General features: G+C 38.5%; 1 protein-coding gene across 2 annotated transcripts in view; it reads right to left on the reverse strand.

The window, feature by feature from the left end:
• CPB2 (carboxypeptidase B2) overlaps positions 1–13,212 on the reverse strand; it is a 54,909-nt gene that overhangs the window by 33,095 nt on the left and 8,602 nt on the right. The window contains exons 2-5 of one of the 2 annotated variants that reach the window (XM_019658706.1): positions 11,507–11,582; positions 9,811–9,935; positions 8,211–8,319; positions 1,814–1,915 (exon numbers count right to left, since the gene is read on the reverse strand). In XM_019658706.1, coding sequence (XP_019514251.1) covers positions 1,814–1,915; positions 8,211–8,319; positions 9,811–9,935; positions 11,507–11,582 — 412 coding nt within the window. The remainder of the gene's footprint in view (positions 1–1,813; positions 1,916–8,210; positions 8,320–9,810; positions 9,936–11,506; positions 11,583–13,212) is intronic. The other variant, XM_019658707.1, reaches the window with a different exon arrangement.

A 13,212-nucleotide genomic window follows, 5' to 3' on the forward strand; every position in this document is an offset into this window, starting at 1 on the left:
ACCTTTGAGAAATGTTGTAGGAAAGTCCACAGCATGAGCCAAGACAGGCCATTTACATGGGAAAGCCACAGCTTGGGTGTCCTCGAAAGTTGGATGGGGCAGGGTCTCAGGGAATCACCAGGTGAATGAGTGGTGTTAGCTATGTTGATGAAGACTCAGATGTGTTGGCTGCCTGTGTCTGCACTCCAGGAGTGGGGAGGGCTCAACAAAGAAACAATGACTTCTTCCTGTACTTCTTCTCTCTGGGAGAAAGCTGGCCCTCAGCCTTCCCTCTGAAGCCAGACAACTCAATTCCTTCTTGTATGTCCCCAGAGCCTTTTGAGCTGCAGCCCCAGTACTGGGGCATGAGTGAGTGAATACATCATTGAGTAAAACTGTGAATGGGCCCTGTAAGAGGAACGCTTGCGACTAGCAGCCCTTCATATCACTTAGCCATAATTTCTGCTGATTTTCACAGCCATAAGTTTTGGGGACTTCTCTCTCTGGCACTGGAACCCTGGGCTGGGGAGCCTAGTGTGGGGCTGGGACCCCTTGCTCCTCCATGGAGGACCTCTGCAGCCATGATATCCCTCCTAATTTATAGCAGTCACATGCATGTTTGGGACCATCCCATTCTGTGTCTCTGCCCCTCCTACTAGTCTTGAGGTGGCTTCTTCTACATGTCCTTAGTTGCAGGACTTCAGTTCAGCTAGACTTCAGGTGATTATCAATGGTGGTTGTTCTGCAGTTTAGTTGTAATTTTGATGTGGCTATGAGAAGAGGCAAGCACAAGGTTTACCTATTCTGCCATCTTGAGCAGAATCCTAGTCCCCCACATTAAACTACTCATTCCATTGCTGCATGTAAAAATATAGAAGTGGAGACTAGAGAACTAGTGCTTCAGGCAATTTTTTCACACTTAATTAGAGGTAAAATGGTATGTGTTGGCTGGGTACCTTTCTGTGGGAGGTGTGAAATAGGGAAATGCTTGGGAAAGGGAAGCTTGTGGTACCAAAGATAAACTTGGACTCCCTCACCATTTTTCTTAGGTACTTACTTTTTATTTTCCCAATGATTAAAAGTTTTCCAGAGCTTCTTTTTAACTCAAAAAAAATATTTTTAGGGGGAAGAGTGGTAAAATAACATAAGTAAAGAATTAGAAATTAACAAGCAGGAATTAGTATGGTTTCATGGCTCCCCAAAATTCTTCCTGTTTCTATATTCACTCACCTTTACTAAGTCCCATTTATTCAACTAAAAATAAGTAACCAAATGGACTGTGTTGGAACAGAAGCTATTACATCAGCCCTATTGCTAATACCCCAGCATTGTGCTGGTTCCTGTCTTTCCTTGGGTTTGGCTGTTCAGCTCTTCTTTGGTTCCAAAAACTGCATCAGTGTCAATCTTTGTCCAATAACAGTCTCTCTCTCTCTCTCTCTCTCTCTCTCTCTCTCTCTCTCTCTCTCTCTCTCTCTCTAAGCCAGTCAGAGGCGGTGGTGGTGGTTTTCGTGGTGGTGTAAATAAAACAAGGACTTGAGAAATAGCCCAGACCACTCCCTTCATTTTATGACAGTAGGTCCTGAAGCTTGTGTCACTTAAACAGAGACAGAGTTGATTCTAAAACTGGGGTTTCCACTATAGAACAACATTGCATTAGTAAAGGACAAAAAAATTTGTAACCAACCTTAAATAGCTGGGTATTAAAGTTGAGGAACACTTATAATACAAATATTCCCAGAACTCAAAGAAAAAAAATCTAAGTTATCACAAGCACTGCTGGAGAATTAACACATCCTCCAAAGTTCAAAGATCAATGACTCTCCCTGCAACATACCTTTAAAACATAAAGTGGGCGCTTCTCAAATGATGATCCAAGGTGGATTTTTTCAACCATATCAGGGTACCGCTCAGTTATATCGTCTATCCAAGAATAGATCTATTGAAACGGAGATAAGCAGTCAGTCACAGATCAAGTTCAAAGCATTTCTTTGACCAAACAAAGCAGACAAATTCTTCAAAGAAAGGAGAGCCCTCTAAAACCTCTGTATGTAGAAAGAATGAGGAACTAAAACACTTGGGGGCAGGGTGTTCCTTCTGCTGTTTAGGAAAAGTCAAGAAAATTAAAAATTTGAAAAGTATCAAGGTTTGGAGAAAGACTAGAAAAGTACTGAGAAACTTGTGACAAAGTAGGAAAAGTTCATCTATAAAGTATGTGTCCTGAGACTTATTTTTATAGGCTCATTATATCAAATCCCTGCGTCTGTGTATGAAGCCCTCTTTACCATTAATTCAAGAGTTCATTTTTATATGGGACTTTTTTTTTTTAATTCGCTTTTCAAGAATAACCAAAGGAAGCCTTGGGCTCTACCTTCACCCGGAATAAATGGCAGTGCCATTATTTCTCAGAGACCGGGGCACTCACAATAAGATCTGTGAAATTATAAGAGGCAAAGGCGAGTACAATGTGGAAGAAAAAAAATTTCTCTGCTACCCTGAGGAGGAGTTTGATTCTGAGTTCCTCTCCTGGGTAGAATTCTAGTAGTATTCATGATTCTATCAAGATTATTAGTAGAAGGACAAATAAAAAAATTCTGGGCCTGACTTTAGGCTAGCATCCACTTCAAAGCAGGTGTTGAATGATGGAACTTGGCCATGTTTTAACGTAGACCAACTACTCTCAGGGGCCGCAATTAAACTCTTATACATTCTGGAATGGGAATAACCAACCATTGGCCTTACTTCTAGAAACTTTTCTAGAGTTCATTTCAAATTGCAGCTGATAGGAACTGGAGCACCCTTTATTCTTGGATCCTTAGAGTAGCATAGCTAGGGTGAGTGGCATGTGTGAGTGGCTGTCCTGTGCTTGGAATTAAGATGTTCCTGGGAGGCATACCTTCCACCAAACACCAATGCTGTCAATGTCTGTGGTGTTGGAGATTCAATCATCAGAGATTTCCTTAGTGGGCCTCTGTTTACTGCGTCCCTTTTCTAAGGAATGAATACATCAAAGAGAACTATTATATACACTATTTTGTGTTACAGTGATGGTTCAATGGATTTCTTCCCACAGGTGAGGTTGTGTTGTATGGATGCTGCTTTACAGAAACTTTATTTTACAATCTGATCTGAGGTAATAAAGGTTACATGTTTTGAATAACTCTCTTCTTTTGCCATTTGTTTTAAGAAATATATATATATATATATATATATATATATATATATATATTTTCTATTAGTGTTTCCCTCTACAGTGGATTACTCAAGATTTCATGGTGAGAGTTAATGACAAAAGAACATCTCCTGCTCACCAGGTGACTTTGTGTTGAGGGCTGAAGGAGAGGTCAGTGTTGAAAGGGAAGGAAGGACTGGGAGGAATTTTCTGACAGCAAGATTGCCAGGTTCCTATGAGCCTTCTAGAAAGGATTGGGGGTGGGAGGGAGTAGTGGCTCAAAACATTTTCTGGAATGTCATTGTTATGAGTTGAATGTGTCCCCTTGTCCCAAATTCATATGTCGAAGCCCTAACTTCCAGTACCTTAGAATGTGACTGTATTTTGGAGACAGGGCCTTTAAAACAAGTAATTAAATTAAAATGAGGCTGTTAATGTGGGTCCTAATCCAACCAAACTGGCGTCCTTATAAGACGTGAAGATTAAGACATACAGAGAGACACCAGAGATGTGCAGAGAGAGAGAGAAAAGGCCATGTGAGGATATCATGAGAAGGCAGCCGTCTGCAAGTCAAGGAGAGACACCGCAGAAGAAACCAACCTTACTGTGGACTTCTAGCCTCCAGAACGGTGATAGAATAAAGTTCTATTGTTTAAGCCACCCAGCCTGTGGTACTTTGTTATGGCAGACTAATACAATGTATGGCAAACAAATATAGTCTTTAATGTACTTTCCCCCCCTCCCATGTATTTCCAACTCTTTCCTAAGGATAGGGCAAAAAGAAAAAAAAAAGAAAACTTTTCAAACAAAATAATTTAAAAATATTTTTAAACTATTTAAAAACACTTCTGGTTAAGGCATTCCCCTCTTCCCACTGAACTGAACACAGCAGTGACATTTACCTTCTCCATTCTTACCTAGCCTCTCAACTCTGGGCATCAAGTTTTCCTATTCAAGACTGATGAAGGACTCTGGAGGGCGTTGGTTTGGGTGGGATAGACAGAGGCAGGAGATAAAGGAGAAGGATGCTATTTTAAGATCCCACCAATCAGCCACACACATTGATTCTAGAAGCAGACTGAGTTCTGGTTTAACTAACTGGAAAGTAACAGATGTTTTTGAAGATTAAATAGAAAATTGATTTTTATTACTTAAGTCTTAGATGTTTTAAAAACTTGAATATGGGCCTTAATAGTTTCTGGGCACCTGACCAAAGATAATACCAATACTTATATTAAGTAATATAGCAGCATACTTCTATGAAAGAATGAAAGGGATTTTTATTCCTTGGAGTCTGTTGTGTAAAAAAGAAAGACCTACAGCTGGAGCACTCAGCTCAGGTGACCAGGGAGACTGTGCAAATGGGCCCCATAGCACACCTACTACATAAAGCCACTCTACTAACATCGGTAGACATAGCAGTCCTACCGTATTTGCCGGCGTATAAGACGACTGGGCGTATAAGACGACCCCCTAACATTTCCACTCAAAATACAGAGTTTGTTATATACTCGCCGTATAAGACTATCCCCTCTTCCGCACACCTTCCACACACCAAATAAAAGGTAAAACAATATCAGATTTGATTTGGCCCACTGAAGTGCAAACAAGCGTATTGTATTTCGTGTCACCACATAACCGTTTTGGCGATGTTGAGCCACCATGTCTGCTACATGTTTTTCGAGTTCTGGCCAGTGTGGGGTGCCTCTTCTTAATGCACACTTACCCCTTGGCATACTCTTTAATGCTTTCTCATTTGATTTCCAGTCCCGAACCATCTTTTCTGTTACTCCATATTGTCTTGCAGCAGCACAATTATTATTTTCCTTAGCAAAGTTTATAACTTTCAGTTTAAAATTTGCATCATACTTCTTTCTTTTGGCTGGTGCCATGATAGGGATGATAGGGGTTTGACTGGTCGACATTTTCTATGCTGTACTGTACAATGGTGCAGTATTGTGGTTGGCTGTATACAAAGCCTGATTTGATTGGTCCCTGCTCCCTGTTTGCCCGCCCTGTCACTATAGCAGTCTGGTCCACCCTTGCATCAGCATCTCCCTGGGACTTCACTAGTGCGCAAGTGCGAGCTCTTCAACATTCTAACAGGCACCATGATAGCGCAAAATCGCGAATCTTCAATGCATAATATGTAAAGAAATATACGGTAACCCGAATTACCACACTCGCAAAATCGCACACAGCTGACCATACACCCAGTATGGTATCGCGATTCGTGATTTTGTGCTATCATACTGGGTGTATGGTCGGCTGTGTGCGATTTTGCGAGTGTGGTAAAATCGCATAACAGCAAAATCGCATAACAGCCGAGCATACACCCAGCAGCGCTGCTGATGCCTGAACGGTATGTGGAATGAAGTGGGTGGGCATCGGGAGGCCACTATGGCACGGGGCAAGCACTATGGGCAGTCTATCTGAAGTGTACCTGGCGTATAAGACGACCCCCCACTTGGAGGCATATTTTTCAGGGCCAAAAAATCATCTTATACGCCAGCAAATACGGTAGTTAATACATAGAAACAAACACAGGAGGCAGCCAAAATGGGGAGACAAAGAAACATGTCCCAAATAAAAGAACAGAACAAAGCTCCAGAAAAAGAAAAAACTAAACAAAATGGAGACAAGCAAACTACCAGATGCAGAGTTCCAAACACTGGTTATAAGGATGCTCAATGATCTCAGGGAGAACTTCAAAAAAAAACCAAAAAACCCAAAAACCTAGGAAACATAAAAATAGAGATAGAAAACAAAAAAGAACCAGTCAAAAATAAAGACTACAATAACTGAAATGAAAAATACATTAGAGAAATTCAACAGTAGATGAAGCAGAGGGTCAAATCAGAGAATCAGAAATTAAAGTAGCAGAAAACGCACAAACAGCAAAAAGAAAAAAAAAAGCAAAAAAATGAGGACAGTTTAGGGCGCCTCTGACACAACATCAAGCATACCAACATTCCCATTATAAAGGAGAAGAGAGAGGAGCAAGAAACTGAAAACCTATTTGAATAAATAATGATGGAAAACCTCCCTAATATGGAGAAAGAAATAGATATACAAGAACACAGAGAGTTCCAAACAAGATGAACCCAAAGAGGCCAACACCAAGACAATCATAATTAAAATGCCAAACGTTAAAGACAAAGAGAGAATCTTAAAAGCAGCAAGAAAAAAGCAGCTAATGACCTACAAGAGAGTTCCCATAAGATTGTCAACTGATTTCTCAACAGAAACTTTGCAGGCCAGAAGGGGTTGGCACAAAATATTCAAAGTGATGTAAAGCAAGAACCTACAAACAAGATTACTCTACCTAGGGAAGGAAAGATAAAGAACTTCCCAGACAAGAAAAAGTTAAAGGAGTTCATCACCTTCAAATCAGTATAACAAGAAATGTTAGAAGAATTTCTTTAAGATAAAAAAGATAAAAAATATGAATACTAAAATGGCAATAACTACATATCAACAATTACTTTAAGTGTAAATGGGTTAAATGCTTCAATCAAAACTAAGGTGGCTGAATGATAAGAAAACAAGACCCTTACAGATGCTGCCTATAAGAGATTCACTTCAGATCGAAAGGTACACACAGACTGAAAGTAAAGGGATGGGAAAGAGTTGTTTCATGAAAATGGAAACAAACAAAAAACTAAGGCAGCAATACTTATACAAGACAAAATAGACTTCAAATAAAGGCTGTAACAAAAGACAAAGAAGGATTTAGTAATCCCACTTTTGGGTATTTATCCAAAGAAACCCAAAATATTACTTCGAGAGGATGAATGCATCCACATGTTCATTGCAGCATTGTTTACAATGGCCAAGATGTGGAGGCAGCCTGGGTGTCTGTTGATGGATATGGATAAAGGTAAGGTGATACATATATACAATGGAATATTGCTTGGCCATGGAGGGGAATGGGTTCTTGCCATTTGTGGTTGCATGGATGGACCTGGAGTGGAGTGCAAGACACAGAAAGACAGATGTACTGTGATCTTGCTTATATGTGGAATCTAAAGAACAAAATAAACAAACAAAACAGAAACAAACTCATAGGTACACGAACATTTTGATGGTTGCCAGATAGGAGAGGAGGTTGGGAGTGAGTAAAAAAGGGGAAGGGAGTAAGAAGTACAAATTGGTTGTTACTCAATAGTCATGAGGATGTAGGCTATAGCATAAGGAATATAGTCAATAATATTGTAATAACTCTATTGTGTCAGATTGGTACTAGGTTTATTGGGGTGATCAGTTCATAAGTTATATAAATGTCTAATTACTGTGTTGTACACCTGAAACTAATATAATATTGTATGTGAACTGAAATTAAAAAATAAAAAATTATTTAAAAAAAAGTCCTCTAAGGGGTTTATTCTTTCAACTAACAAATATGGGGAAATGGCTCTTAGAGTATTTTATGAGTTTATTGAGGTCAACTGAACATTGACATCTTCCTCAGGTTTCTTCTGGAAAAATTGGAACCTGTAAGTACTAACAGGAAAAAAATCAATTTTGTAATGAATAAAACACAGACATTATTATTATTATTATTATTATTATTATTATTATTATTACTTCAATAATTTCTTCCTAAGGGGAATAAGATGGACTTATTTATAGTGTACTAAATAATTGAATAAATGTATTTAATTCAGTCAATAATGTGGAAATCATTCAGTAAGAGTACAATCAGAGTTATGGTCCAAGGAGACATGATGATTAAACTGTTAATTTTTTTGTGGCAGTTTCAATAAAAAGACCCTATTTTTTATTTCCTGCTCTTGCTTCGCATGCAGTTTACTCCTAGCAGTTAGAGATACTCTTAGCTGTGGACAAACAGCCTGCTTAGAGGGAGTTTACCAAATATGAAGCAATCTTCCCAGAGAAGATATCTACAAAACGATGAATTACCACTGTATGATCAACCTAATTGTGGTATTTTTTTTTACCATCTTCCACCAATTATGATACTTTAATAATTTCCTGTGGTTGAAATGGAAATGCTGGTTAAATGAAAATAGTAATTTTGGAGAGAAATGCGATGGCTTACTTCATCTAGTGAGTGATAATTTTCATAGTATGAGGAGGAGGCCCGGGGGCTGACTCTGTCCTTGGAAGTCTGCTGATGGATAATGTCTCCCACGTCTTCCATCAAGACACTAGGTGATGAAACAGAGGGCAAGCTGGTTTCCAAAAAGGGCTCTGGTTTTTCCCACATGGCCCATTGCAACCCCAACAGGTGAGCACTAGAAATCTAACAAGCAAAAGTTCATCAAGATGAAAACAATACCACCTAACAGTGTGGTAAGCTGAAATTCACAAACCCTCTTGGTAGAGCCCTCATGGGCCCTGGAAAGAAAGTGACTCCTATGTGGTAATGTTTTGAGGGCCTCCAAAATCTCACCCTTCTCCCACTGTTATCAACATTGCTTGATTGTGCTTCATCAGTGTCTTTTATGTGGAAATATAGGTTAGTGGATAGCTTTCTTCAATTTAGAGTAACATTGTATTATTCTCTTTTCAGTTAGGAACCAAGGAGAAGCAAAAAGCCTTTTCTTTTTGTTTTCCACTGTGACAACTGTTAACCTATATTAGATGTTCTGCATCGCCAAAGATGATCACATCTCTAGAGAACTAGAAGCACAGGAAAAGGGAAGGCACAGTAAAGTCATCTATTTAATGTCCCTTGACAAGTGCCACGCTGTTAGCTAGGCAAAAATTTTAACTGAATTAAGCCATATAATTAACTGGGATGAACAATTTAAAAGTTAGCTATTATTTTAATAAAGGCTTCTTTACTTTTATTTAGTCCAATAGATAAAAACCAAGGCTTTGACATCAGAAAGGTATGAATTCAACTCCTAGCTCTGCCATGTTTTGGCTTGGTTGACCTTGAGAAATTCATTTGTGAGTTTCAAAAACTTTTTCATCTGAACAATGAAGTGAGTGCTTACCTCACAGGGTTAAATAAGAATTAAATGATACAATGTATAAAAAGGCTCAGCACAGTTCCTAGAAGGCAGTAAACACCTATAACATATTATTAATAATTATCATAGTGTACTCTCCTGAGGGTGCCCATGATACAGAGAAGAGAGCATGGCCTCCAAGAAATGCTAGAGCAGCGAGAGGACACTGGCACTTGGGCAATGGATACAGAGAAGAGATGTTGGATGGGAGACTCCAAAAGGAAGAGGGTGTGGACTCTGCACAGAAATCACATTTGATACACCTTTTAGACTTTCAGGAATGTTCACTGACCTTGTGAAGGAAGCAAAATCCTCTTCACCAGCTGCTTTTTTGAATTCTACTAAAGTCTACTGAAGTGAATGACAATTTTGTTCCTCAAGTCTGGGTACAGACTAGTGAAACTATAAGAAGGAAAGAATTAGAAGGAACTAGAAGAGGCTCCATAGACCATTGAGTCTGTCATTTTGAGATAAGGGAGCAAGGTCAGGAGAGATTAAACCACTTGTTCAAGGTCACAGAGTTAGGTACTTGGGCTTCATCACCAGTCCACTTCAGAGATTTCCACGTTGCCGTGTCTAATGTAAATATTAGTTTTTCCAGGAAGCAATTATACCATCTATTAGTCAAATGCATCATAGATGCTTATGATAGCTATTCAATAAATATTGAATGATGCCTACCTGAATGAAATTGTGCTCTCATTTAAATGGGCTTTCACACTGCTTATATCAGATGCATTCACAAAAAAATGTACTGCTTTTTTCTTCTCGATAAATTCAGCTGTTACCGGCTGCCACATAACAATCTGCAGTTTCAAGGGGAAAAATAGATAAAACAAAAAATGGTTGTTCATATCGTTTTCATCTATAGATAAAATAGGAAAATTGTGTCTATTAGGGGAATGGAAAAGACATTTCCTGGCCCCTGGTCTTCATTCACACACATGGCATTATAAACATTTATTTTTCAGGGAGCTTGTTTTATTCTTCTCTGTAACCCCAGTTGCTAAAAAGGGCCTGGGACATAGTAGGTACTCAATAAACATTTGAAGAGAAAATGAATGAATGAGTGAATGAATATATTTATGGCCCAGTTGTAAAACTCGATGTGTAAGTCAGATGTTTAGAAGAGAAATAAAATTTTGTCTAAAAAGCTGATTAGTCATTTTCTTTAATAAAAATTCTATATTGCCGATGTTATTATCATGCCAGTGTTCTTGTGTTTTGGTCTAATTATAAACTTTGGGTAATGATGCCTTCCAAAATTACTTACATTTTTTTCTATTTTACTGCACTTTTTCAAAGCATTTTCACACTGATTTCCTTTTATCATTATAGTAACACTTTAATATAGACTAGGCAAGTGTCATTATTTTCGTTGTTCAGATGAAGAAATTAAGGCTCATAGCTAACTTGTCTAAAATCACACATCTAGGAAGTGGCAGACCAAGAATGGAATTCTATATCTCCAATGCTTCCTCTGGTGGTATTTCCTCTGTCCATGGGGTGGAGGCTGTAAAAATTCACTGCTCAGTTCTTCTGTTAGGAAAGGCAGAGGTGACTGACCTTCCCACCCGTTCCCCCTTTTGATCCACCAGAGGCTGAAGCCATGCTACTCCAGGGCTGCAGTCAGCCAGTGATTCAGCACTGTGGGTCTATTAATACAACAGGTCCATTCCTGCTACTTATGAGTTTCCTCTTACAGGTGACTTTGGCTTAAGGACTCACCACTGGTCCAGCCAAACCTCCTTTGGAACTACCTTGCAGTCTAGAGCTTGTCCATACACAGTCTTCCTTTCCGCACAGGTGTCAGAGCTGCAACATGGTGTGAGGGTGCTCCCTGCCTTCTCCAGCCCCCTCCTCTTCATCCTTCACAAGCATTTTCCCTAGAAAATCTCTCACATCTTTAATATGGTCTGCTTCTTGGGGAAACCTAACTGACTAACATGGAGCCATCAATTTTCTACTATGATATTTTGTAACTCTTACCAATTTTCTACACCTTAGGCATTCTGAGAAGATGGTCCCACCCATGAAAATTTTAATAAATTTTCACTTGTGTTTTTGATGTTTACTTCTTAGTTAAAAACCATTGTTTTATAAGCAAAGTGCCATTGGACGTCTGTTTTCATAGACCTTGTAAGTACACACTTTTAATCCCAAGGTACTATTATGGAGTTGGCTGAAAAGCCAGGAACACAAATGAAGGTTTAATTTTGGAAACCAGCAAAATCATGTGATTATGGAAAGGGGGAGAAGGCTGTAAGAAGAGGGGTTTATACCAGCTATATATGTTAGACAACATATAGGAGAGAACATGGCACATAATACTTCCACAAAATAAAATCAATATAAAGATAAATGAGGGAAAAATTACCTCATATGTTGTAGTAAGATTCTGCAGAATTTGAATTTGCCTAGAGGTTCTAGGAAGAGCAGATAAAACTTGGCCACTGGGAAAAAATAAAACAGGATTTTGATGTTAAAAAAAAGTAAAAAGCTTATGCACAGCAAAAGAAACCATCAACAAAACAAAGAGGCAACCAACCAAATGGAAGAAGATATTTGTAAACAACACTTATGATAAGGTGCTAATATCCAAAATATATGAAGAACTCATACAACTCAACAGCAAAAAACAAACAATCCAATTAAAAAATGGGCAGAGGACCTGAACAGACACTTCTCCCAAGGAGACCTACAAACAGCCAATAGGCATATGAGAAGATGCTCAACTTCACTAGTGATTAGGAAAATGCAAATGAAAACCACAATGAGGTACCACCTCACACTTGTTAGAATGTCTATTATCAACAAGATAAGTAACAACAAATGTTGGAGAGGCTGTGGAGCAAAAGGAACCCTCATACACTGCTGGTGGAAATGTAAATTGGTACAGCCACTATGGGAAACAGTATGGAGGTTCATCAAAATATTGAGAAAAAAAATTACCATATGACCCAGCAATCCCTCTTCTGGGTATCTACCCCCAAAATCTGAAAATATTTATCTGTAAAGATATATGTACCACTATGTTCATTGCAGCATTATTCATGGTGACCAAGACATGGAAACAAACCAAAGTGTCCTTCGATAAATGATTGGATAAAAATGTGGTACATATATACAATGGAATATTACTTGGCCATAAGGAAAGATGAAATACTGCCATTTGTTACAACATGGATGGACCTTGAGAATATCATGCTAAGCGAAATACCTAAGCACATGGAAAAAGCAAAAAAACCGTATGATTTCACTCATGTGGGATATAAAACTGAAAGCAAAAAATGAACACACAAGACAAATTTACTCATAGACAGAGACAAGAGTTCAGTGGTTACCAGAGGGTAAAGGGGAAGGAAGAGGTAAAAGGGGTCACATAGATGGTGACAGAAGGAAACTTGACTTTGGGTGATGAGCACACAATGCAATATATAGATGATGTATTATAGAATTGTACACTTGAAACGTATATAATTTTATTAACTAATGTCACCAATTTAGTTTTTTAAAAAAGTAAAAATGAGATAAATTGTAAGGGAGGGGTTTCGAGATAATTATAAAAAGGAAACAAACTTCAAATATTAAAAGGAAAGAGGATCTTGTTACAGACTAAATGTAGTTAAAAGGAGAAGATATACTCATTCTTTCTGCTCCTAAGCAATTGCAAAATCAACAGCTCTCTTGAATGGGAATCAGTTTTCAGAGTGCTTACATTTTTTTTCTCGTGTGTGTGTGTGTGTGTGTGTGTGTTGATTTTAAAAATTAAATATTTCATTCATAAGGGAATATTTATGCTAACCCTAGCTTATTACACAATTAAATGAATGCATGTGAACCCATTACACCATTTCAGAAATCCAACTTTTTAGTGTCCTTGAAGGTCCCCACACTGCCCAGCTGCCATATCCCCAACAGTATCCACTTCCCTAAATTTTCACTTTGCCCATTGGCTTTTCTTTTTTTTTAAAGATTTTTATTGGGGAATTGCGGGGATGGGAACAGTGCTGGGGAATTGGGGAAAGGGGAACAGACAAGTTGCTGTCGTTTTGTTCTTCAATCTAGTTGTGGAGGATGTTG

Source organism: Hipposideros armiger, unplaced genomic scaffold (assembly GCF_001890085.2).
Source record: "Hipposideros armiger isolate ML-2016 unplaced genomic scaffold, ASM189008v1 scaffold_287, whole genome shotgun sequence".
Lineage (NCBI taxonomy): Eukaryota > Metazoa > Chordata > Mammalia > Chiroptera > Hipposideridae > Hipposideros > Hipposideros armiger.